This window comes from Nomascus leucogenys, chromosome 3 (assembly GCF_006542625.1).
Source record: "Nomascus leucogenys isolate Asia chromosome 3, Asia_NLE_v1, whole genome shotgun sequence".
Taxonomy (NCBI): Eukaryota; Metazoa; Chordata; class Mammalia; order Primates; family Hylobatidae; genus Nomascus; species Nomascus leucogenys.
The window spans coordinates 33913467-33940894 of record NC_044383.1 but is presented as its reverse complement, the minus strand read 5'-3'; the positions used below and the strand labels follow the sequence as shown (position 1 = coordinate 33940894).

Sequence of the window (27428 nt, the reverse complement as noted above, 5' to 3'; positions counted from 1 at the left end):
TCCTCACCTGACTACTTGGAACTTTTTAAGCAAAAATAAACTATACGGATAAAAATTACTCAGCTTTTACCATGTGCTAAAGGACTGATGTATATTAAAGAATGTAATCCTCATAACAAACCTCAAAGTAGGTATTGTTATCCCCATTTTACAGATAAGGAAATTGAAGAACAGAAAGTTTAATTAACTTGGCCAATACCACACAGCAGGTCAATGGTCCAGATCTGAACCTAGGGGCTCTGAACACAAGGAAATGCGTTGTGAGTGCACTGTAAGGAGCTCCGGAAACGTGATGTGGGGCTCTACATTATCTTTATCCCGGTCCTTTCACTCCATCCCCGCTCCCGCGACTCGCAGTCCGCTCAGTGCGGTACCTGTGCTCTAGGCGCTGCCCTAGGAGCCAGGAGCGGCAGACACTGCCTCCCCTTCAAGGCCCTCAAGGGCGGAAAGAGCAATCGCTGCATACTGATGACAGGGCACGGCCACCTCTTCCACAACCCAGGGCTCTGTGGTTTCCTTCCTCCGCCACGGAAAAAAGAAGCACTTCCGGGTCGGGCAGCGGGAGCCCCGCCTTCTCTGGGGCCCAGAGCGAACAGAAGTGCGCCTGCGTTGCGACTCCGCTTTCGCGGGGGCTGCTGGGGCGTAGGTGTCGGGGACGCGCGCAGGGGCGCGCGCAGCTGTTGACGCGCTTCTTAGCTGGTGCGCGCCGGAGCCCAAACTCCAAGTGGAAACTGCAGGCGCACGAGGGAGGAACGCGTGGAGCATGAAGAGGCAGGGGGCCTCCTCTGAGCGGAAACGGGCGCGGATACCGTCCGGGAAGGCCGGTGCGGAAGGTGGCGGGGGAGGGGACGGTCGGCCGAAGGCTCCCCGGGGCGGGCCGGCGGGAGTCGTGGTCAGTGGTGATTTCTTCTGGAGTCGTTTCCTCAGCTCCTTCCAGCCCCTTGGGCGGCACCTTCTATCTTTGAGGCGTTAAAGGTGTGGAAACGGAGGGCGTGACGAGGGGCAGGTAGCGAGAATGTCTCAGCTGTGGAGCCAAGGTTCGAGTCCCGGGGTCCCCACATAACGGCCCTGCGACCTTGTGCAAGTTGGTTAACTTCAGCTTCACGTTTTTTCCGTCGCCACACAAGGATGCCAGTACCCCCCGAACCAGCAGCCAGTACTCCGCTGGGATAGTTAATTGTCGAGCGCGGAGCCCAGTTCCTAACCTGCAGTTACCTGTAGCTGCCACGGCGGGGACGGGGCTTGGTCCTCAAAGCCACGCAGCTACCAAGTGGCCGAGCTTGTGGCTGCTCCAAGTCCCGAGTTCTTCCTGAGTGCCAGGGTAGGATGGCATGGCAGGTGCCAGAGAATTTGGCAAGTCCCTCTTCCTCTTCCTCCGTGAACTCTTGGTTCCTCCAAACGTTGACCTCAGGACTTCTTTACCTTCCTAAAAGTTATCAAGAGTCCTCAAAGATCTTTTCTTTATGTGGATTACATCTATCTATTTTGACTGTATTAGAAATTAAAACAAATTTTTCTTTGGGAGGCCGAGGCGGACAGATCACCTGAGCTCAAGAGTTCGAGACCAGCCTCGCCAGCATGATGAAACCCCGTCTCTACTGAAAATACAAAAATTAGCCGGGCGTGGTGGCAGGCGCCTGTAATACCAGCTACTCGGGAGGCTGAGGCAGGAGAATCACTTGAACCCGGGAGGCGGAGGTTGCAGTGAGCCGAGATCGCGCCACTGCACTCCAGCCCGGGCGACTGAGCGAGACTCCGTCTCAAAAAATAAAAATTAAAAAAAAAAACAAAATTTTAAAATATTGATTAGAAAATAACCATAGTAAACCCATTACATGTTGACATAACATTTTCTATGAAAAAGAAATGTTCCTAAACAAACAAAAGCAAAAGAGTGGAAATATATTTTTGCAAGTTTCTTCAGTATATCTTAATGGAAGACAGCTGGATTCTCATACCCGCTGCTTCATTCAGTCTAACATGTCAAGTAGCCTCTTGAAAACGCCTGTTCACGGAGGTTGCAGTGAGCCGAGATCGCGCCAATGCACTCCATCTTGGGTGACAGAGTGAGACTGTCTCAAAAAAGAAAACGCCTCTCACTTGTGAGAGAATTAAAGTGAAAAAGTCAAATAAAGTGTTAGTATTATTAAGAAAACGGTTGTAGCCCTGCAGACTCTGAAAAGTCTCAGAGGCTCCCAAAGCTCTTTGAGAACTGCTGCTGCTTCTCCTTTGATCTCTATAACTTTGTTGCTTGGGACAACTGCCTTGCTCTGCCTCCTGTCATAGCCTTTTTTATACATGTCTCCATCTTCTCCTGCCTAGGGTCCTTTCTTGTGTGAGGCAAATAGTCCCCTGGCAGCATCGGCATCGGCCGGTGCCACTGATCTGACGGCTGGTCTGGTAGCTACCGGGAAACTCATGGAGTTAATAATGCAGAGCTGTTGGTTAAGAGCATAGATTGACACTTAACCCTTTCACAGTTTGGGACTGATAGTCTTTTTTTTTTTTTTTTTTTTTTTTTTTTGAGACGGAGTCTGGCTCTTGTCGCCCAGGCTGAAGTGCAGTGGCCTGATCTCAGCTCACTGCAACCTCCACCTCCCAGGTTCAAGCAATTCTCCTGCCTCAGCCTCCTGAATATCTGGGATTACAGGCGCCCGCCTGCACGCCCGGCTAATTTGTGTACTTTTAGCAGAGACGGGGTTTTGCCATGTTGGCCAGGCTGGTCTCAAAATCCTGACCTCAGATCCGCCCACCTCAGCCTCCCAAAGTACTGGGATTACAGGTGTGAGTCACCGCGCCCGACAGGGACTGATAGTCTTAAATAAGTAAGGCAGTTGCAGTTTGATGTTAGCAGATGATAGATTTTTGTTTTATTTGTTTTTCGAAGTAAAAATTGCTTTTTTAAATTATAAAAGCAATATTGGGTAGAAAAAATAAATCAATAAAGAAAAGTAAAAAGAAGAAAATAAAAATAATTTCAAATCACACCCCACCAGAAGTGACCATTACCAGTATGTGAGGAACATTCTATTAAGTGTCATTGCATGAAGTGTGCATTGTTTTGTTCCTTTTTGTAAATTATGTGCTCCCGGAAAAAAAACTCAAAACTCTGTTTACATCACACTTTGTGATATAAATACATTAATTTTGTTGTAATTATTCAGCTTTTAGTAAATATTTGATTATTGTGTACCATGGTAGATACTGTGCTTGGTGTGGGTGATGATAACGATTTCTCACGTAAAGACCTAACTTAGGAGGCCAGACGTGGTGGCTCATGCCTATAATCCCAGCTCTTTGGGAGGCCGAGGCTGGCAGATCACTTGAGTGCAGGAGTTTGAAACCAGCATGGGCAACATGGCGAAACCCCGTCTCTACAAAAAATACAAAATTAAGCAAGTGTTGTGGCACATACCTGTAGTCCCAGCTACTGAGGAGGCTGAGGCACAAGAATTGCTTGAGCCCGGGAGGCGGAGGTTGCAGTGAGCCGAGATCATGCCACTGCACTGTAGCCTGGGCAACAGAGCAAGACTCTGTATCAAAAAAAAAAAAAAAACTTAGGAACTCTAAGTCAAGTAAAAGTGATCAGATATTTATCTGCATAAATAATAAAAGGTAGAAAGTAATTTATATTTTAAGAAGGAACAATTGGGGTTTCGTAACTCATGAAGAGTTAAATGAGTTCAAAAGAGGGACATAAAATTTTCTACTTTGGGAGAGAGAAAAAATCATGGAAATGTTCCTTGGAAAATTTTATTCAAAGGTGAAGCCAGAAGGAACTCTGGGCTGAGGAGAAGGCATTGAGGAGCCAGCCATAGGGACTGGAAAGATCTGGAAGCATAAGAAGGAATGAGACAGAGTATCGCTCTGTCACCCAGGCTGGAGTGCAGTGGCGCAATTTTGGCTCACTGCAACCTCCACCTCCTGGGTTCAAGCGATTCTCATACCTCAGCCTCCCAAGTAGCCGGGATTACAGGCACACGCCACGATGCCTGGCTAATTTTTGTATTTTTAGTAAAGACTGGGTTTTACCATGTTGTCCAGGCTGGTCTCCAATTCCTGACCTCATGTGATCCACCTGCCTCGGCCTCCCAAAGTGCTGGGATTACAGGCGTGAGCCACCACACCCGGCCAGATAACTAATACTTTTTGATTCTTGAGACTATATACTTTACATGAATTATCTCATTTAATCCTCACTACTCTAAGGTACATACTAAAATCTACCTGTTTTACAGAAAACTTAAGTAACTTATCTAGGATCTCACACTAAATAGTTGGTGGGACATGGATTTGAAGTCTGTCCTGCTTTTAAACCTATATTCCTTATAAAGAAGTTTAAATATATTCTGCAGGCATTGAGAAGCATTGTAAGAATCTCAGCTGGAATGTGATGATGAGGTCTATGTTTTAGGAAGATTAATTTGGCATTCAATAGACATTTTCCTCAGTATAATTTTTTATACATCTGTCTGTGTACCTATTTCAGTCTACAGGCATCAATTCAATAATTAATGTGATATTTTATTGCATTCATGGGCCCTAGTGTACTTACCTATTTACCTATTATTGGACCAATCATTTGCATTTTGGCAGCAAAATGTAAACCCTTTGTGGTAAATTGGTCTGGATGGATAGAACCTTTATGAACTCTTACCATTCTCCATGTATTTTAGGAGCAGCAAATGGATTTCTCATGGAAGTTTGTGTTGATTCAGTGGAGTCAGCTGTGAATGCAGAAAGAGGAGGTAAGAGAAATTAGAGAATGAATGACAGTTGGCTACCCTTTTAAGAGTCTGAAAATTAATCCTGTGTGCTTATCTCGGAAGCCCTTGTGATCTCTAAGCATCCCCCATAATGTTTTCAGAAACAACCAATTATAAACCCTACTGGAAAATTATGATCTAGTCTCTCCCTTCCTCTCCCCAAGTGGGTCACATTTTAAGTCAAGTGTTGACAATAGTACTTACTCACTGACCTCATTTTTCATTGAACTTAGCAAAATTTTAATTTTTTTAAACCATTAACTTAAAGATGACTTCAGAGACTTCATCATGAGGAATTTTATCTTTTTTACTTTTGAACATTATCTATTTTTCCCTCAAAGTTTCTGTTGTACTCTGAACTTGTTTTAATGGGAAGCACAGACATTTTCATCATCTCAGGTTCAGAAAAATTAAAAAAAAATTTTATTATGGAAAAATAAACATATACAAAAGTAGAGCAAATAGGATAATGAAGCCCCATGTATGCATCACTCATCTTCACCCATTTTCAACACATGGCCAGTCTTTCATTTATTTCGGGGGTCAATAAACTTTTTCTGTGAAGAGCTGCATAGTATATATATTTTCAGCTTTGCTGGACACATTTGATCTTTGTCACTTATTTTATTTTTAAATCTTTTGAAAATGTAACCATCAGCCGAGTGCAGTGGCTCACGCCTGTAATCCCAGTAATTGGAGAGGCCGAGGCAGCCAGATCACTTGAGCTCACGAGTTTGAGACCAGCCCAGGCAACATGGCAAAACCCTGTCTCAACAAAAAATAGAAAAATTAGCCAAGCGTGGTGGTGAGCACCTGTAGTCCCAGCTACTTGGGAGGCTAAGGTGGGAGGATCACTTGAGCCCAGGAGGCAGAGGCTGAAGTGAGCCAGTCACACCACTGCACTCTAGCCTGGGTGACACAGCCAGATCTTGTCTAAAAAAAAGAAAAAAAAAGTAAAAAACAATCCTTCTTACTTTGGCAATAGAAAAGAATGAAGTACTGATACATAACTATAATATAGATGAATCTTGAAATATTATTCTAAGTGAAAGAAACCAGTGGAAGAAAATACAACATATGATTCCATTTATATGATATGTCCAAAATAGGTAAGTTTATGTAGACATAAAGTAGATTAATAGTTGCTTAGGGCTGAGAGGCATGAGAAGGGTAAGTGACTGCTAAAGGGTATAGGGTTGTTTTGGGGGTGATGAAAATGTTCTAAAATTACTTGTGGAGATGGTTGCAAAACTCTGTATATACTAAAGAGTACTAAATTGTACACTTTTAAATGGGTGAATTGTATGAGTGAATTATATGTCCATAAAGCTGTTGTTTTTCAAAAAGAATACAAAAACATTCTTAGTTTGCAGGCCATAGCCAAAACAAGCTATGTGCCCATAGCCCACATGCCATAGTTTGCTGACCCCTGATTTATAGTCCTACCTTCCTCTCTCAACCTCGGATTATTTTGAAGTAAATCCCAGACATCATGTTGTTTCATTTTAAATATTTCAGTATGTGTCTCTAAAAAATAAAGACTCTTGCTAGGCACGGTGGCTCACGCCTGTAATCCCAGCACTTTGGGAGGCCGAGGTGGGCGGATCACCTGAGGTCAGGAGTTCGAGACCAGCCTCAACATGGAGAAACCCCGTCTCTACTAAAAATACAAAATTAGCTGGGCGTGGTGGTGCATGCCTGTAATCCCAGCTACTCGGAAGGCTGAGGCAGGAGAATTGCTTGAACCTGGGAGGTGGAGGTTGCGGTGAGCCAAGATCGCACCATTGCACTCCAGCCTGGGCAATAAGAGCGAAACTCCGTCTCAAAAAACAAAAAAAAAGGACTTTTTTTTTGTTGTTTCAGTTCTTTATTGTTTTCAAAGGCCTAGTATGTATACATATATAAGAAATCCATAAATAATGTGGAATTATTAATGTATATTGTTTAAGATAAAGTCCCTTTTAAAGAACAAAACACCACAGTGTCACTAACACGCCTTTAAAAAAATCATTTCTTAATATCGTCAAATAACCCAGTTTTCAGATTTCTCCAGTTGACTCATACAGGGTGTGTGTGTGTGTGTGTGTGTGTGTGTGTGTGTGTGTATGTATGTAAACAGGTCTTTGAATCAAGAGCCAAACATTTCGTTTGTTTTATATGCCTCTTAAGTCTCTTTAAATCTCTAAGTTTCTCCTGCTTTTTTCTTTAATTCTTTGTTTACTTTCTCAAGATTTATTTATTAAAGCAACTGTGATATTCATCTTTTAGAGTATCCCATATTCTCAATTTTGCTAATTATATATGTGATACCATTTAACATAGTCCTCTGACCACTGTATTTCCCGTAAAGGTAGTTAGCCCAGAGGCCTAATCAGATTCAGATTTCAGTTTTGACAAAATTTATTTCTAGATAACATTATGTACTTCCTGTTGCATCACATCAGGAAGACATCACATGTTGATTTTTTCTGTTTTTGTGATACTAAGATTGATCAGGGAGTTCAGGTATTGCCAGCCTAACCTATCCTTAAGGTTTTCTGTCAGCTTTTCACCTAATAAATTTAGCAACCTATATTTTAGTAGGGGTTGCAAAATGGTGACATTTATTTTTCACTTATGAACTAGAATACTTCTGTAAAGAACTTTCCCTCATCATCTGTTTGGTTATGCTGAAGTAGAGTTTGTATAAGAAAGGCAGAATAAATGCTTGCTTATTTTCCCTTATTTATTATAATACTTTTTAGAATAATGAATTTGTTCTGCCTTCCCTTGAATTGTTTTGTCATTGTGAATCTAGATTTAGATATATTTTGTGTGTTTTAATCCATTGTAGTTATTCTGCTTATTGATGAACAAAATGTTCTATCTTTGGCTAGTGAGAGCTTCTTCAAACTGGTTCCTGAGATCTTTTGATGTGACCTTGGTAGCCTAATAATTCTTTTGGTTTCAGCATTTTCTTATTCTTGAAATGATCTTGGTTTAGCTACTCAAAAGTAGCTTTGTGTTTTTTAAAGCTTAGAATAATAAAGACCCTTTTGGGAAAGATTATGTTATTTTCTTATCAACGAAGACTCAGTATTCCACTGTATTCGGTTTTAAGAAACATCTTTATTCTATGTTACTTTCCTGTACATAGAGAGGTAACCCTATAATACAAAATTTTAAGAGAACTAGCTTAACTTTAATTAATTCTTAAATTTGAGTATGAGTAACACAATGTGGGCTGCAGAGTATAGCTGAGTTAAAAACAGAGTTTTACTCTAGTTTTATAATTTGATTTCTCTAAGATGATTTCTAAGACTTCTATATTTGGAAAAAATATATATAAACAGGTTGCTGTTTAATAACAGCTTATTTTTTAAAGATGTGTTGAGCAATGCTTTTATATTACAGGTGCTGATCGGATTGAATTATGTTCTGGTTTATCAGAGGGGGGAACTACACCCAGCATGGGTAAGTGTCCGTTTTTCCCAGATTTTCTGATTGGAGTTCATAGAGCCTGGAAGCAACTGATAATCAGTTTTGTTGGGGTCCTTTACTAATGTCATGTTAACTATGTTATGGATGTATCAGAAATGTTTATGGTTGTAAAAAACAAAATGAAAGATTTGATCAAACATATTTCTTTCTCACATCAAAAAGTTGAAAGGTAGGTAGGTAATTGTTAATACCGGTTCAGCTGCTTGGTAGTAGTGTCAAGGATTAGGCTTTTATAAAATGTTTCCATGCTGGCGTCCTTAGTATATTGAAGTCCCCTCCTGGTCTTTGTGCTATTGTTGTCATACATTTTACTCATACATATATCAAAAACTCCATGCTGTATTGGTAGTTTTGTTTGAAGAGTCAATTATCTTTTATTAAATAAGAGATTTAAATAATAAGAAAGCAATCATATATTTACCCATATGCAATTACCATTTCTGGTGTTCTTCATTCCTTTGTGTAGATCCCGTTTTTCTGTCTGGTTTCATTTTCATTCTGCATGAAGTACTTTCTTTAACTTTTTTTGTTTAAAAGTATGCTAGTAATTCATTCCTTCAGCTTTTATATGTCTAAAATAGCTTTTTCCTTTATTTTTGAAAGGTATTTTTGCTGTGTATAGAATTCTAGGTTGACAGGTTTTTTTCTTTGAAGATGTTTTTCCATTGTCTTGCTTGTATTGTTTCTGACAAAAAAATCTATCATCCATATCTTTGTTTTTCTCTATGTAATATGTCTCTTTTTTCTTTTTTTTTTTTGAGGTGGAGTCTTGCTCTGTCGCCCAGGCTGGAGTGCAGTGGCGCGATCTCAGCTCACTGCAAGCTCTGCCTCCCGGGTTCATGCCATTCTCCTGCCTCAGCCTCCCGAGTAGCTGGGACTACAGGCACCCGCCACCACGCCCGGCTAATTTTTTTGTATTTTTAGTAGAGATGGGGTTTCACCATGTTAGCCCAGATGGTCTCGATCTCCTGACCTCATGATCCACCCGCCTCGGCCTCCCAAAGTGCTGGGATTACAGGCGTGAGCCACCACGCCCAGTCAATATGTCTCTTTTTTCTACCTACTTTTAAGATTTTTTCTTCATTACTGGTTTTGAACAATTTTCTTATGGTGTACCTGAGTATAGTTTTTTTCATGTTTCTTGGACCTGTGCATTTATACTTTTCATCACATTTGGAAAATTTTCAGCTTGCAGCTTGCAGCTTGTTCTCCACTCCCTCCTTTAGAGACTTAAGCTATTCTTACATTAGACTACATGAAATTGTCCCAAAAGTCACTGATGAACTTCTCTATTTAAAAAAAAAATCTCCTTTCTGTGTTTCGTTTTGCATAGTTCCTATTCCATTGTCCTTGAGCTTACTGACCTTTTCTTCTGCACTATCTAATCTGCTATTAGTCTCACCTAGTATGTTTTCATCTCATACATTATAGTTTTCATCTCTAGAAATTTGAGTCTTTTTATGTCTCTGATGTCTCTTTTTTTGAACATGTGGAATAAAGTTACGATAGCTGTTATAATGACCTTGTCTGCCAATTATAACATCTTTATCAGTTCTGAGTTTGTTTCATTTGATTTATCATCTAATAATATATCTTATTTTCCTGCCTTGTAATTTTTTATTGGATGCAAGACATTGTGAATTTTACTTTATTGGTTACTAGACATTTTTGAATTCCTACAAATGTTCCAAAACAGTTTGGTTATTTTGGGTCTTGCTGTCAAGATTTGCTGGGCAAGTCTGGAGCAGTGGTCAATACAGAGCTAATTATTCCTTACTACTGAGTCAGGATTATTCTGTGAACTCTATCCAGTGCCCATGAATTTTGAAATTTTCCTGTCTGGCTGGTGGAATAGGCATTATTCACAGCTTGGTATGAATGACAGGCACATTATTTCTAATCCTTTTTATTGGTTCTGTCCCAGGCCTTGAATAGTTTCTTTGCATACATGCACCATTCAGTACTCAGCTGAATATTAAAGGAGGTTCTCTGCAGACCTCCAGAGTTATCTGTCTTCCTTTCTTCTTTCATTCCTTCCTTTCCTTTCTTTCCTTTCCTTCTCTTTTTCTCTCTCTTTGCTTTCCTTCCTTCCTTCCTTTCTTTCTTTCTTTCTTTTGACAGGGTCTTACCTGTTGTCCAGGCTTGACTGAAGTGGTGTGACCATAGCTCCCTACAGCCTCAAACTCCTGGGCTCAAGCAGTCATCCTGCCTCAGCCTCTCAAGTAGCTAGGATTACAGGCATGTGCCACCATGTCCAGCTAAATTTGTTTGTTTGTTTGGTAGAGATGGGGTCTCATCATTTTACCCAGACTAGTCTTGAACTCCTTGCCTCAGGCAATCCACCCGTGTCAGCCTCCCAAAGCACTGGAATTACAGGCATGAGCCACCATACCAAGCCTATCTTTAAAAAAAAAAAAAAAAATCCTTTTTTAAAACCATTGAGATAGTCTTTGCTACTCCAGTGTTATCTTTCTGTCCTCCCTGTGCTCTCTCCTATAAATACTAGCTACTTCAGTCTTCCTGAACTCTCAGCTTTGTCTCCTTAACTCAGGGAATTGTTTTAGCTCCATGTGGGTCCCCCATCCCTGTGTTTTGGCCTAGAAACTCTCAAGGCAGTAAGTTGGGTCAATCAGAATTGACTTACTAACTTCATTGTTTACCATTTTCAAGGATCATTGCCCTTCACTGCTTAATGTCCAGTGTCTTGCAAACCATTGTTTCATATATTTTGACTGTTTTTTTATTATTATTATTATTATAGGTGGGAGGGTAAATCCAGTCACTGTTACCCTGTCTTGGCCAAAAGCAGAAGTCCGTATATGAATTGTGGTCTCCTAAATTATGCTACTCTGAGGTTGATAATAGCATTATTTAACGTAAAAAGTTTGTATATGCAACAGCCCTTTGGAATCTTCACACGAAAAGAGGGCATTCCTGGCCATTCTAAAATTCCTAGATCATGTCTGTAAATTTGAGTACAGTCTGTTTTTGTAACACCAATTATGATTCATTGCTTGGTATTGGACAACTGCTATCCTATGCAAAATTGGAGTTCTTTTAGCAAGAAAAAAGAAGAAAATTCATACTGGGTAAACAATGGATGGAGCCTGTCACAGCCTTATACTATTGATGGTTTATGAGCTAGCCACATATTATGGCATATTTAGTTACTTTTATGCATAGATCTCTGCATAAAATCACAAATAAGTAGAACTTTGCCCCCTTTCACGTATCTTGTTTAAAAAAAAAAAAAGGTTTTGCTAAATGTCTTTGCCCATTAAAGGAAGATGAACTTTGAAGCTATTTAACCATATCTCTAGTAGGTTTTAAATAGAGCTGTAATGAATTAGAAAGAAGAAATTGGATCTTGGGGAATAATGTACTGGCAGAACATCGAGCCTGGTAGTTATTGCACTTTCAAATGTCACATACCAATAAAAGGGTTCTGAGTCATACGGATTTTTGTTGAGTCAACTGACAAGTGCTTTTAAATTGTAGCATCTTCTGTTGTCTAAATTGTTCTATTTAACCCTTTGCTATTACTTACCTTCTGCCATATATACATTTTTCTTCTCAGTGTCCTCCTACCTTTTAGAGCCATCTTTGTCCGGTTTCTTTAGTTAACTCCACCTTTTTCTTTTGGAGGTAATATGCAAGAGCAAATGTAAATGACTAATAATATATCATTGGCTTTAGCTCACATTTGAATTTTAGTCTGCTTTCTTTTCTTGTAGGTGTCCTTCAAGTAGTGAAGCAGAGTGTTCAGATCCCAGTTTTTGTGATGATTCGGCCACGGGGAGGTGATTTTTTGTATTCAGATCGTGAAATTGAGGTAATGAAGGCTGACATTCGTCTTGCCAAGCTTTATGGTGCTGATGGTTTGGTATTTGGGGCATTGACTGAAGATGGACACATTGACAAAGAGCTGTGTATGTCCCTTATGGGTAAGAATTTGTATCTAAGACTTAAAAGCCTCTAATGATAATTGTATTTATGCTCGCAATATAGAAAAACATCATCACAAAACTGACTTTGCGGTCATAGCTACAGACACTTATACTAACCTAAGTATTTCAAATAGTAGTTATTTAGATGTTTGGGGTGGGGTGTATGCATGGCAAAGCCTTCTTAACTCTCCTCAATTGCTATAGATTAGGCTCTGCTACTGTTCCCATAGAATAGAAATTTAAGGGAAATTTACCATGATTCCTTTAATCACTGCACCAAGAACTTAAAAAGCTATTATAGTTGGTGAGGATGGACCACCAAGTTTGAAGATGCAAAGAGGACAGAAGCAAACTACCTATATTACTAGACCAAAGTATTTATTGAATGACCTCAGAGGGACAAGTATTAGATGTAATGCTGCCCTTATAGTTGTCAGATTAAATGATTTTCATTTGGTGCTAAGCCATGAAGATTTGGTGTTAAGCCATCAGAGAGTTTTGGAAAGATAAAACTTGAATTTGTAAGGCTGCTATTTTATTATTATGTTAGTTTACTGCCTTGTTAGGCGAAGAAAGTTAAAAAGTTTTAGCTAACATGGAGAATTCTATATATAGTAATCAGTGATGACATCTTCATTCATGTTGTTATGTGACTTTCTTTTTATAGCTATTTGCCGCCCTCTGCCAGTCACTTTCCACAGAGGTGAGTCATTTTCATTTTAAAAGTTCTATTGAACAGTGTTAGTTTTCTGATTTCAACAACTGCCACAATCTTTTTATGGGACACAATTCTGTAGTGTTCCAAGGTTACCAATTGGTTTTTTAGATCCTGGGACTAAAAGTTATAAAAGTTAGAGATGTGCAATTTCTAGAAAATTTGAAGCCTTAGTTATGGAAAGTTGTTAAAAGTGGGTGTTGGTGGTGGTGGGACATAATAGAGAGAGGGAGAAAGTAAGCATTGCCTTCAAGTGTGTGTACCTATCACAGCATTCCAAGCAAGAATCCTGAGACTCATTTAACTAAGATTGTATTAGGTCATGTGCAACCCCAAAAGAATAAATTATTGTGGCTGGTGAAGTGAAAGGTACTGTCTATCTTAAGCCAGGCAAAACCATCCCTGGGGCTAGCAGTGAGGTGAGGTTTCACAGATAGAGACTGCTTAAGGGGAGAGAAAGTTGGGTATTTGGAGAAGAACTGGATCTTATTAGGAAGGGAGAAAGGAGAAATAGATGCAATCTAGTGTTGACTAGTCAATGAACAGATGTCCACAATAGTATACAAAATTATTTTTCATTATAGCTTGTCTGTACCACAATGATTTTTTAATGTGATAGTTTCTTATAAATAAATATTTCCTATAAAAAATCAGGTAGTTATAATTTTTTTTTTTTGAGATGGAGTCTCGCTTTGTCGCCTAGGCTGGAGTGCAGTGGCACGATCTCGGCTCACTGCAACCTCTGCCTCTCGGGTTCAAGCATTTCTCTACCTCAGCCTCCCGCGTAGCTGGGATTACAGGCATCTGCCACCATGCCCAGCTAATTTTTGTATTTTTAGTAGAGACAGAGTTTCACTATCTTGGCCAGGCTGGTCTTTAACTTCTGACCTCTTAATCCACTCGCCTTGGTCTCCCAAAGTGCTGGGATTACAGGCGTGAGCCACCACTCCTGGCCAAAAAACCAGATAGTTATAATTTCTATACTTTTTGGCTACACCTTGGTAAAATGGAAGAACAAGTATCTATTTTGCCTTCAGAGAGCACTGCCATTGCACATGAAAAGAAGTCTACAGTCAAAAAAATTTTTTTTACTTCAAATTTCTGTTCTTTTCTTTATTCCAATAGGTTTAACAAAAATATTTTTATATTTTCAAAATTTGTAGAATTTTTGGGTCCCACATTTTTTTCACTAATGTATTTAATGAGATAGCATAATATTGTTATAGTGGTGAGAAGGGAACTCCTCTCTGGTAGATTTAGTTGCCTACATACACTAAAGGTGAAATGAAGGGGCCTGTCCCAGAGGACCACTACCACCTAATCCACTGCAGGCTAGAGCTTCAATATCATGTAGCAGTATGAGAACCAAAGCAGAAGTAGGTTTTCTGTTTTCAGTTTCCTGATACCACCTTTACTCTTTGAGGGCTCTGAGGAGAGGAGAAGTCTCTTAAAAGTAGGATGGGGCCGGGCACAGCGGCTCACCCCTATAATCCCACCACTTTGGGAGACCGAGGCAGGTGGATCACAAGGTTAGGAGATTGAGACCATCCTGGCCAACATGGTGAAACCCCATCTGTACTAAAAATACAAAAATTAGCTGGGCATGGTGGCACGTGCCTGTAATCCCAGCTACTCAGGAGGCTGAGGCAGGAGAATCACTTGAATCAGGGAGTTGGAGGTTACAGTGAGCCGAGACCACACCACTGCACTCCAGCCTGGGCGACAGAGCAAGACTCCATCTCAAAAAAAAAAAAAAATAGGATGGAAGTGAAACTTTGTATAGTCTGTTGAAAACAAAACAAGTATCCTTATGCTATGAACCTTGAGTATGTGGGATTAATAGATTAATCCAAAATATTAGTCAGTAATGAGAATGTGAGCCAAGGCTTTTTCTAGAACTGGTGAGTACAGTGTTTCATTCTACCTAGTCTAATTTTTCTGAAGCCTTAGAAGAGTTTCCCAAATTTAACTCACCTGCCTATCACATTTAAAATTTTACCATATATGAGTGCTACCTGTGCACATTTATTTAATCATTTTCTTTAAATAAAATCTTAAGTATGCACCCATAAAAAAGAACAAGATCATGTCCTTTGCAGAGGCATGGATGGAGCTGGAGACCATTATCCTTAGCAAACTAACACAAGAACAGAAAACCAAATAGCATATTTCTCACTTATAAGTGGGAGCTAAATGATGAGAACACATAGGCACATAGAGGGGACCAACACACACTGGGGCCTTTCCGAGGGTGGAGGGTGGGAGGACAGAGAGGATCAGGAAAAATAACTAATGAGTACTAGGCTTAATACCTTGGTGATGAAATAATCTGTACAACAAACTCCCAAGACACGGGTTTACCTGTATAACAAACCTGCACTTGTACCCCTGAACTTAAAAAAAAGTTAAAAAAAAAAAAAAGTAAATTTATTTTAAATAGAAACTTTTATAATTACTGTATATTGAAAACTTTTCATTTCTTATCTGCATTTAAGTAAATATACTATTTAAATGTGTACCATTATTAAAATGATTATGCACAGTGGTATGTAGACTGTGTGGTGTGCTGATGAACTGGCTCTTAGAAAAAAGAGCCCTGATTTGTAGCATTTTTAAATTTCTGTGGTTTAAATACTCTACCTTCACTAATTTTTTTTATTATTATTAATTAAATTTTTATTTTTCTTTTGAGACAGGTCTTGCTCTGTCGTCCAGGCTGGGGCACAATGGTGCAATCAGCTCACTGCAGCCTCGACCCCTTAGGCTCAGGTGATCCTCCTATTTCAGCCTCTCGAGTAGCTGGGACTATAGGTGCACACCACCATGCCCAGCTAATTTTTGTATTGTAGATATGGGGTCTTGCCACATTGCCCAGGCTGGTCTCAAACTGCTGGGCTTAAGTGATCTCCCCACCTCGGCCTCTCAAAATGCCAAGATTATAGGCACGAGCCACTGCACCTGGCCCTACCTTCACTAATTTCAGGCTGCCAGTGGATTAACAATCTGACTTGCAGAATTCTTGAGTGTTTAATAATTGGCCTTTGTAAGCCAGTACAAGCTAGGTCCAGCATGCCACTGCGTGTATACTACATTTTAGGAAATGCTGCATTAGAGATACCTGTTCAAAATTCACATCAGTTTTATTTATTCCAGCCTTTGACATGGTTCATGATCCAATGGCAGCTCTGGAGACCCTCTTAACCTTGGGATTTGAACGAGTGTTGACCAGTGGATGTGACAGTTCAGCGTTAGAAGGGCTACCCCTAATAAAGCGACTCATAGAGCAGGTACATGGACTTTATCTTTTTTTCCCCTAAGACGCTGTTGTGGTTACTCCTGACATTCTGCTGTTTAGCCAATTTGTGAGACTATATATTAGTGACTTTGTGGTTACTCTGTAGGAAAAGCAAGCAGGCAATAATGTATATAATTCTTATTTCTTTCACACAAGCCTTTGTAATAACCAAGGCTTTCAAGATCAAATTATATATAGATAGTGCCTAAAGATCTGATCTAACTTGGATAAGCACAGCAAATTTTACCTTTTCTCTGCCATTGGCATTGCAGTTTTTTTTTGTTTTGTTTTGTTTTTATTTTTTAGTTTAGATACAAGGTCTTGCTATGTTGCCCAGGCTGGTCTCGAACTCTTGGGCTCAAGCCATCTGCCCTCCTTGCCCTCCCAGATTGCTGGGATTACAGGCATGAGGCACTGCACCCAGCCAGCATTGCAGTTTTAAGCCACATCTTTTCGTTGTCAGCCCATGTATATTCAGGGGATCCCATATAAAATTAACATCTGGAGGTAAATTCCAAAACTAAAACTATAATCTTATTTCTTCTCATCTGTCAATATAGGAGGAAATATATTTTTCTATTTTAAGAGTTTTCTTGGTGAGCTAGCATCATTTGTAGAGCACTCAGAAGGTGACTTTGTAATTATAGTATGTCTGTGTTTTTCTGACATCAGTCCAGAGCATTATAAGTTAGTGAGTACAGACTTTGAGGTGAGAAAGTTGAGCGTTTGAGACTTGAGTTTGATACTTGCTATGTGATGTTGAGCAGGTTACTAGTCTTTAAGCCTCTCTTTCCCCCTGTGTGAAACTGAGATGAGTTTAATACTTATTTTAGAGTTTCTCAGAAGACTGCTAAAGATGGGATGTGTTAGAGGCTTAGCACAGTGGTTGGCATATACTAGGTCTTAATAATGTTAGGTTCTATTATTACTGCTATTATTAATAATATTAATGTTCCTGTGTAGACATCTGGTTATTTTCATTTTTCTATAGCCATGAAAATAATTTTTAGAAATTTCTCCTAAAGATCTGATGTGACTTTGCTATTCTGGGATGTAGTGGTTTTACAAACATTTATTAAATATATATTAGATGCAGGACATTTGTACTGTGGGGGTAACCAAGGGCTAAGTGTCTGTGTGTAGTCACTGTCCTTACAATTTAGTGCGGAACAGGCACTTCTAATAGAGCAGGCAATTTTAATAGAGCTCTATTTTTAAAAGATACTGTAGGAGTACACTGGAGAGGAATTAACCCCAAATTTGGGGAAATGAAGGTTGGCAATAATTAGAGGAAGCTTCCCAGAAGAAAAGACATCCAGACTGCAGTGTTTTACTCATTTGAAGGATGTTTGGGAGTTATCTGTGTAAAAGTTGGGGGCACTGGGAGTGAGGATGAAGGGGATGTTGGTGGAATTGTTCCATACAAAACAAATAGTATAAGCAAGGGCTATAAACAAAAGCAAGCATAACTTAAAACACTGAGGAATGACCAGAATATTGCATGTGGACAGAATGATATCCAGAGCCTTGAAAACGTTATTAAAGTATTTATTTTCGTGGTGCAGCGGGGAGGCCTGAGGTGTTTTAAAATAGAAGAGTTGATGAGTCAGGTTTCCAGTTTTAAAAGGTTACTCAGTAAGGAGTAGAAAATAAGATATAATCGCCATAGTAATGTATTGCATTTCAAAATGTGTATGTGTGTGTGTATGTCTGTTATTTGTATGTTAATCTATTGGTTAGTAGGAAGAGCCACTCAAATATTCTCATACATTAACTTTACTGAAGTAACTACCTAGTAGTGTAACATACTAGTTAAAGCATAGGCTTTGTGATTGGACAGGTCTGTGTTTAAACCCTGGCTTTGACACTTACTAATAGTGACCATGGATACATTACCTAACCATCCTAAACCTCAGCTTGCTCTTCTGCAAAGTTAGGATAATAATAACACCTACCTCCTAGAATAGTCGTGAGGGATTTCTTCAGGTTATAGCACTTAGTAATTGTTCTATATTATTAAATCTGACATTTAGTGATTGCTGTATATTATTAAATCACTTTGATAGCCTTATATAAGCATATACTTCTAAATAATCTTGTGTGGAACGCAAAAAGAAATGGTAGAATTCATTTCTTTAAAAATATTATTTCTCTATGTTTTGGAAAGCCTTGATTTGAAAGAAACAGGCAAATACAACTTTTTTCCATTCTGAAGTGATTTCAGCTTTTTAGATAGTCAATGTTTTGTTTTATGGATGCTTTGTTCAGGCCATTTGAGAATATGAAGCATCCTTGTTCCATTTATTTCCCTAACAATTTTTAAATTATTTGAAATAGACAGTCCCCTCTTTCACTCTCTTTCTTTAACTTTATTTTTTGCTTTATTTATTCGCTTGCTTTGTTTTTTCTTTGTTATACTTATTGCTACCTGGAATTTTACTGTATAAATATCCCTGTGCATTGTCTCGTCTTTCTTGAATGTGTAAGCTCCATGGGAGCAGGAACTTTCTCTTACTCACCATGTAAGGGCGGAAAAACTTTTCTTCTATCCTCAGGGTTTGTTATTGGGGGCCTGCAAATTAAACTGACTAAAGACAGATTAGCAGGAGTAAAAACAGATTTTATCACATAAGTACATATATATGTAAGTATATACAGAAGTTCACAAAGAAATATGACTTAGAATTGGGGGCCTATATACCATCTTAATAGGTGAAGGGGAGGGAGAAAATGGCACTTATTGGGGGGAAAAATGACTTTTGGAAAGATAACTTTCTAGAGACAAATTTACTATGCTGGACATCTTACTTATCCAAGATCCCAAAGAAATAGAGAAGATCTAGTAAAAATTAAACATTAATAGTAATTTTTAAAATTGAATATATTCTGACTTATGTTTCTATTCTCACTGCCTTATTATCCCATTCAAGAGAAAGATATTAAAATTTACTTGTTTTTTTTTTTCTTTTTTCAGGCAAAAGGCAGGATTGTGGTAATGCCAGGTATTTATTTATCTATCAATTCACTAGCATAACACTGAACTATAGTGGAGGAAGAGCAAAGGAGGCAGGAAAATGTGAGAGAGAGTATTAGTACATTACATATTAGTACGTGATCTTCAAAGAGAAGAATATATAGTTTGATTAAAATGTTTAAAACTGAGAGATCTGTGCTAGAATTTAAAAGTTTAGATAAGAAGGAAAATATTCTAATAGGGATTAGCTCAAAGAAGAGCAAATAAGGAAGTAGATAGAGATTGAGGTTTCTCCATATTTGCTCTCTCATTATATAGAAATTTATGAATTTGGATGTTCATCTCTGGTGAGGCACATCAAATTTGATCCTAATCAAGTTTTGTTTAGGACAAATGTCCTAATAAACAGTGTTTAAGCAAAGGTTTAGGCAACATCCTTGGGTAAAATATAATACTCTCTCAGTTCCTGAAAATCTCTGATTGCCAAATTATTTCTTGTAACCAGAATTTAATCATATGATCCTGATGATAACCATAAGATCAGTTAAGTTCATAATGGCTAACTAGAAATGAACAGTTGGAGCAGCTTTTAAAGAATTAGATAATACAACCTAGAAGAGTGAGACAAATGTAAAGACAATCTTAATTTTTTTAATTGTTTCTCAAACATATAAAAAAGTAGAAAATAGCGTAATGAATCCTCATATGCTCTCTATCCTGAGGTATTTTATTAAAGTTAAATTGAAAGCATCATGACATTTTATCTTTATTTATCTCTAAAAAGGGTGGGATGTTACCATAATGACAATTCCATTGTCACACCTATCACAATAAACATTTAATACTCAACTTTCTCCAGTTGTCCCCACAATGGTTTTTATAGCTGATATGTTCAAACTAGGATCCTGTCAAGGAATAAGCATTACATTTTCAGTTATCTTTTGTTTGTTTGTTTGTTTGTTTATTTTTAGAGATGAGGTCTTGCTATATTGGCCAGGCTGGGCTTGAACTCTTAGCCTCAAGCGATCCTCCTGCCTCAGCCACCCAAGTAGCTGGGACTACAGTTGCACGCCGCCATGCCCAGTTCTATTATCTTTTAAAATATCTTTAATATAGATGTTTTTCCTTTTATTTTTCTTGCTTTAAAAAAAAGTTACATTTACAAAGTTTGGGCTGGGCCCAGTGGCTCACGCCTGTAATCCCAGCACTTTGGGAGTCTGAGGCAGCCAGATCACCTGAGGTCAAGAGTTCGAGACCAGCCTGGCCAACATGGTGAAATCCTGTCTCTACTAAAAATACAAAAATTAGCCAGCCATGCTGGCATGTGCCTGTAATCCCAGCTACTTGGGAGGCTGAGGCATGAGCATCACTTGAACCAAAGAGGCAGAGGTTGCAGTGTGCTGAGATTGCACCACTGCACTCCAGCCTGGGTGACACAGCAAGACTCAGTCTCAAAATAAAATAAAAGTTTGGATCACTTACCCTGTAAAATGTCCTACTTTCTGGATTTGTCAGATTATTTCCTCATGATATTGTTTAGCTTGTTCCTTGTGCCTCTGTATATCCTATAAACTAATAGTTAAATCATAAGGTTTGAATAGACTCTGCTTAAATATTTTTGGTCAGAATACTTTATGGGTGATTCTGCATACTTACATCATATGACATCACATCAGAAGGTATTCAGTCTCTGGTTATCTCACTACTAGTGATGTCAAGACTGACCAGGGTTCAAAATAGTGACACCTAGATAAAGAGTAACTTTTAAAACAGGCCGTGAACCTGGGCAATATAGTAAGACACCATCTTTACCAAAACTTAAAAAAATTAGTTGGGCATGGTGGCGTGCTCCTGAAGTCCCAGCTACTCTAGAGGCTGAGGTGGGAGGATTTCTTGAGCCCTGAGGCTGCAGTGAGCTATGATCGCACCACTGCACTCCAGCCTAGGCAACAGAGTGAGACCCTGTGTCAAAAAAAAAAAGGCCATATAAGGGGTATTGTCAGATACTTAGGAAGGCTTTGACCTTTAACAAGTCCTTGAAACATAAGCAGAGAGAAAGTATATATTATCTGTCAGAGTGTGGTACTTTTTGGTTAATCAAGGAATGTTAAAGAGACTTTCTGAGTGTGATGTTTTTCCATTTAGCACTAAATATTTATAGTTTTGACAACTAATACTTAGACAATTGTTGACATTAAGAGTACCTTTATTTAATATGCAATTGTTATCAGCTGTGTGCAAGGCATTACTTGGGATGCAAAGCTACACAAGAAACTACGTTCTCAAGAAGCTGACTCAGGTCAAAAGATGTTACGTACAAAAATATTTGTGATTAATTTCTTTAACAAACCTTATCAGGCAAATGTTAATTGTATGACAGTTATGTATATTATATGCTAATTGTGTGATAGATATGAAAACAGAAATAAAGTAATCCTACTTGAGGAGCTCACAGAATAGACTTATAAATAAATGTATTACAATTTCATGTGAATAAGTACCAGCAAGTAAAAACTGCTAGGTAAGTCATTCTGAATGCCTAATAAGTATTCATCATTGAGAAATATAAAGAGGTAGTTGCCCTCTAGGAACTTTCATAATGAAACCTACAACATATTTAGGCTCTGGTTTCTTCATCTATAAAGAGAAGAATTTTAAACTAGTTCTGTGGGATCCTTTTTTTTTTTTTTTTTGAGACAGAGTCTTCACTCTTTCGCCCAGGCTGGAGTGCAGTGGCGAGATCTCGGCTCACTGCAAGCTCCACCCCCCGGGTTCACGCCATTCTCCTGCCTCAGCCTCCCGAGTAGCTGGGACTACAGGCGCCCACCACCACGCCCGGCTAATTTTTGTATTTTTTAGTAGAGACGGGGTTTCACCGTGTTAGCCAGGATGGTCTCGATCTCCTGACCTCGTGATCCGCCCGCCTCGGCCTCCCAAAGTGCTGGGATTACAGGCGTGAGCCACCGCGCCCGGCAGCTATGGGATCCTTTTTAACCATAGAGCTGTGTTAGTCTGAGTCTGGAAAGATGTATTACCTGTGTACTTAAGTTGCTGATAACTGAGCAACATGTGTTTCAGTGGCCAGATGTTTTGTTATTTGTTAGAAGGAATAGAAGGAAATAATATATTTGTCTCTTAATCCTTACAATAAGCTTGTGAGGTAGCCAGTATTATCCCTCTTTTATTGGCGAAAATGTTGAGGTCAGTGAATTTAAATAATTTATCTAATATCACATAGCTGTGAAAAGCTACAGTGATAAAGCCAGGATTTCAGTCTAAATCTACTCAGCCTTTATTTTTTCTATTTCTTTCTTTTTTTCTGAGACAGGGTCTCACTGTGTCACCCAGGCTATGGTGAAGTGGTACAGTGGTGCAGTCTCAGCTTACTGCAGCCTCTGCCTCCTAGGCTCAAGCGATCCTCCTACCTCAGCGTCCTGAATAGGTGGGTCTGCAGGCACCCACCACCACATCCAGCTAATTTTTGTATGTTTTTGTAGAGACAGGGTTTCACCATGTTGCCCAGGCTGGTCTCAAACTCTTGAGCTCAAGTGATCCTCCTGCCTCGGCCTCCCAAAGTGTTGGGATTACCAGTGTGAGCCACCACACCCAGCCTTTTTTCTATTTCTTAAGGCTCAGTGATATTACTGTACTACTAAGGAAAAAAAGACAAGTTAATGAGTCTGAAAGAGTGTGTAAAAATAGGTTATTTCAGCATCTTTAATGGCTTGAGATACAAAGTACATAGTTTTAAAATATTGAGTACATCCTATAGGGAGATAAGGATATAAAGATGAATAAACTAATTTCATATTTATGATATACTGGTATCAATTCAGAATATGATTATATATAAATATTTAAAAGATTGTTCATCAAAACAAATGTCATAAAATACTTGGTGGTACAGTTTTAATAAAGTAGAATCAGATTCTTCTGTGAAATGAAGTATAAAGCTGATATTGTAACTAATAACCTGTATAATACCTTGCATTATTCCTGTTTCCAATGAAGTCAATGTAGTCTTTACATCCGGGGCTAGAGACACATCTCTGAGGTTGTGCTTTTGTAGATTTTTTTCCTCGAACCTATCCTTACCTTTCTTTTTAATTTGATTTTGCTTTAATTGAGGGGCAAGCAGGGATAGCATTGTTATATTAGCCAATGGACAGATAAGATTCTATCATACATGTTCTATAAACTTAATGGTACTTCCCCGGAGTCTGTAGCCTATGTATCTTTTATCACTTTTCTAATCTCATTCTAGCTGGGTAGGGAGAGACTAATTTTTGAAGCAATGAGAAATTCAGTTTGGGGATTCCAAGTAAAGTAAGCAGTCATTATTATTCCTTAAAATTTATGCAAAATTCTATTTTACTAACATTTTTTTTAATTTTTTTTTTGCACACAAAACAATAAACATTTTCTAAAAGTACATACAAATAAAAAGATGCATATCAAACATATTAGGAAGGTTGCACATGGGAAGACGGGGAATAGAAATGGGGGGTGGGAATTAAAGAAAATAAATGAGAGAGGGACTTTGTATGGATCAATGATAATAACTCAATCCTCTATTTGACAAAGAAGAAGGAGAAGGAAGAGGAAGAAAAAGAAAGTGGGATAAAGGATCAGAAAGGGAGGAAAATAGAAAAAATTAGAGTATGACTCCAGGGTAGACCTGTTTTGTTGTCGCTTGGTTGGTTGGTTGGTTTGTCAGTTGTATTTTTCATATGTTTCACCATGTTGGCCAGGCTGGTCTCGAACTCCTAGCCTCAAGTGATCAACCTGCCTTGGCTTCCCAGAGTACTGCGACTACATGAGTGAGCCACCACGTCCAGCCCCCACATTGCTTCTGGCCTCTGTGGTAGACCTCCCAGACGGGGCGGCCGGGCAGAGGCGCTCCTCACATCCCAGACAATGGGTGGCCGGGCAGAGGCGCTCCTCACTTCCCAGACAGGGCAGCCGGGCAGAGGCGCTCCTCACTTCCCAGACGGGGCGGCCGTGCAGAGGTGCTCCTCACTTCCCAGACGGGGCGGCCGGGCAGAGGCGCTCCTCACTTCTTCCCAGACAGGGCGGTCGGGCAGAGATGCTCCTCACTTCGCAGATGGGGTGGCGGCCGGGCAGAGGGGCTCCTCACTTCCCAGACGGGGCGGCCGGGCAGAGGCGCTCCTCACATCCCAGAAGGGGCGGCCAGGCAGAGGCGCTCCTCACATCCCAGAAGGGGCGGCCGGGCAGAGGCGCTCCTCACTTCCCAGACGGGGCGGCCGGGCAGAGGCGCTCCTCACTTCCCAGATGGGGCGGCCGGGCAGAGGCGCTCCTCACTTCCCAGACGGGGAGGTCGGGCAGAGGCGTGCCTCACTTCTTCCCAGACTGGGAGGCCGGGCAGAGACGCTCCTCACTTCCTAGACGGGGTGGTGGCCGGGCAGAGGCGCTCCTCACTTCCCAGACGGGGCGGCCGGGCAGAGGCGCTCCTCACTTCCCAGACGGGGTGGCCGGGTAGAGGCGCTCCTCACATCCCAGACGGGGCGGCCGGGCAGAGGCGCTCCTCACTTCCCAGAAGGGGCGGCCGGGCAGAGGCGCTCCTCACTTCCCAGACGGGGCGGCCGGGCAGAGACGCTCCCCACCTCCCAGACGGGGCGGCGGCCGGGCAGAGGCTGCAATCCCAGCACCTTGGGAGGCCAAGGCAGGCGTCTGGGAGGCGGAGGCTGCAGCGAGCCAAGACCACGCCACCGCACTGCAGCCCAGGCAACACCGAGCACCTCCGTCTGCAGTCCCAGCACCTCTAGAGGCCGAGGCGGGCAGACCACCAGAGGTCAGGAGCTGGAGAGCAGCCTGGCCGACATGGCGAAACCGCGCCTCCAGCCAAAGGAGAAAAACCAGGGAGGGATGGTGGCGCGCGCCGGCAATCCCAGGCAGCTCGCAGGCCAGGGCAGGCAGACGCAGGGAGCCTGCAGCCAGCCGAGTGTACTCCAGCCTGGGCCACAGAGGGAAGAAAAGAAAAAGGAAGGAAGGAAGGAAGGAGGGAGGGAGGGAGGGAAGAAGGAAGGAAGGAAGGAAGGAAGGAAGGAAGGAAGGAAGGAAGGAAGGAAGGAAGGAAGGAAGTGCAAAATTCTATTTTACTTAATGTGTTACTTATTCTTTCCAACAGGAGGCGGTGTAACAGACAGAAATCTACAAAGGATCCTTGAGGGTTCAGGTGCTACAGAATTCCACTGTTCTGCTCGGTCTACTAGAGACTCGGGAATGAAGTTTCGGTAAAAGTGTATTCTACGATTCAAATAAAAAGGATGAGATTAACTTTTACTTTCTCCCAAATAGAAAAACTTTAGATGGGGGCATGATTAATCAATGGAATATTGTGACTACTACATAAGTATTGTAGTTGTTTTTGTAGTTGAAAAACATTTCTAAAATGATTCTTGTCCTGTCTTAAATAAACAGGCTCTTTGAACATAGGTGAACCTTGCCTTGTAAAGGCATTGCTGAACTTAGACCAGTTAATAGTAAACAAATTCTGCAGTTGAGCTTCAAATGAGTCAGATATGCACATGTGCCCATTCACCTATGATATCCTGTAGCAAAGTTAATAACTATGGTGTAAGGATGGAAGAGTCACAGTCATTTTTCTCCCTCCTACCTTTAGTACTTAGTCTTCCCTCACATTTGTTCTCTGTTTTCAGTTATTTTGAAATTATATTATCATTAAGAAATTGTGACTATTGTATGGGGTTTTTTAAATACTTAAGAAGACTCTTTAATAGTAGTTGAATGTTTCTGTTTATAAATTGGGAAAAACACAATGTAAAAGAAGCAAGATGGCTGGGCGAGGTGGCTCACGCCTGCAATCCCAGCGCTTTGGGAGGCCAAGGCAGGTGGATCAGTTGAGGTCAGGAGTTCGAGACCAGTCTGGCCAACATGGTGAAACTCCGTCTCTATTAAAAGTACAAAAAAATTAGCTGGGTGTGGTGATACGCGCCTGTAATTTAAAAAGGAAAAAAAAAAGGAAGCAAGAGCCTTAGAACTTACAATTCTAGATATAAAATCAAGTATACTGTCCGGTGGATTCAGCTGCTGGATGTTTCAAGTAATTAATTGATGAAAATTATGGAATATACTAGTTCAGCATACTTGACCTACCCTTGTATCATGAAATAGTCTGTAAAATGAAGTGGCAGTAGGAGGGCTCATTTAATAACATATAATTATCTGTTCCTTTATTATTTCTATTACAGAAATTCATCTGTTGCCATGGGAGCCTCACTTTCTTGCTCAGAATATTCCCTAAAGGTAACAGATGTGACCAAAGTAAGGACTTTGAATGCTATTGCAAAGAATATCCTGGTTTAGCCAGACCTCTCTGAGAGACATGGATATCACAGGATGAAGGTAGAAGTATAATCTGCAATTCTCTATGACACGGCTTTAACCTTCTTCTCTGGCCAGGATAGTCACAATCTTCGTTTTAAGTTTCACATGGCCATGGAGAATGTGCCCAAGAAGAAAAAGAATTTGAAACAGAGATACAGTCACTTTCTTTGCTTAGTCTTATCAGTGATTGTCGTCATGGTTAAAGCTGGTCTATGCTTCTTCCATAGACAGAAGCTTAGTCTGGTTTTGGTGGAATTAATTGATGAACTGGGAAAATTTAACTGCATGGTATGAATTCAGAGTGTGACTTAAGAGTCAATTCAAAGCAGTATTTTGACTTTTCCTTTGTAAAATAAAAATTTCCACTCTTACAGTACAGTCTCTTATTCTTGCACTAAATACAGTCTGTAGCCTACAAGTATGAAAGGAAACATGTTATCTTGTTTGGTTCTTCACTTTCTCTTTTTATTATGTGCTGATTGGATATACTGCTTTGGGCAAGATGCTAAGGGTACAGAGTAAAATGGTGCACTGTGAAAATTCCCAGACTTGGGAAACAGAATATCAAAGTTCCTAGACTTACAAAGACAGATATGAACTCTGGCATTCAACAGGTTACTTCTCCTGTAAGCGGAAAGAAATGGCTTAACTCTAAGATCCATCTGACAATTTTCAAAGACCTATAGTAAAAACTAGAGGGGGGTTAGGAAAGTTATCAAAGCAGCAGTTTCTTTCTACTGAAGTCACAGATGGGAAAGACGGATTCTAGTGATGAAATATTTTTCCTATGACCAGGTCCCAAATGGTAAAGTTCATCACTACCTGTGTCTGTCACTTTCATATTTATAATCTCATTTTACACAAACAACACACTGATAATAGA

General features: G+C 40.1%; 2 protein-coding genes across 6 annotated transcripts in view; one reads left to right on the top strand and one right to left on the bottom strand.

Annotated features, from left to right (window-relative positions):
- The window catches only part of LOC100599631 (cytochrome c oxidase assembly protein COX15 homolog), a 38534-nt gene extending 37453 nt beyond the window's left edge, over positions 1-1081 (bottom strand). For 4 of the 5 annotated variants that reach the window (XR_004029073.1, XM_030808596.1, XM_003255333.4 and 1 more), the window contains exon 1: positions 375-586. Coding sequence is in view for 4 of the 5 variants with exons in the window: in XM_030808596.1 (XP_030664456.1) it covers positions 375-464 (90 nt within the window). In the remaining variant the exon portion in view is untranslated. Of the gene's footprint in view, positions 1-374 lie in introns of all 5 variants that reach the window. The other variant, XM_003255332.4, reaches the window with a different exon arrangement.
- Positions 649-26918, top strand: CUTC (cutC copper transporter). The gene is made up of 9 exons (XM_003255329.3): positions 649-824; positions 4677-4748; positions 8160-8219; positions 11981-12190; positions 12861-12896; positions 16062-16195; positions 19178-19205; positions 25326-25431; positions 26410-26918. The coding sequence occupies exons 1-9, from the start codon at positions 764-766 to the stop codon at positions 26522-26524; spliced, it is 822 nt and encodes a 273-aa protein (XP_003255377.2). The 5' UTR covers positions 649-763; the 3' UTR covers positions 26525-26918.
- Positions 26919-27428: the final 510 nt, after the last annotated feature.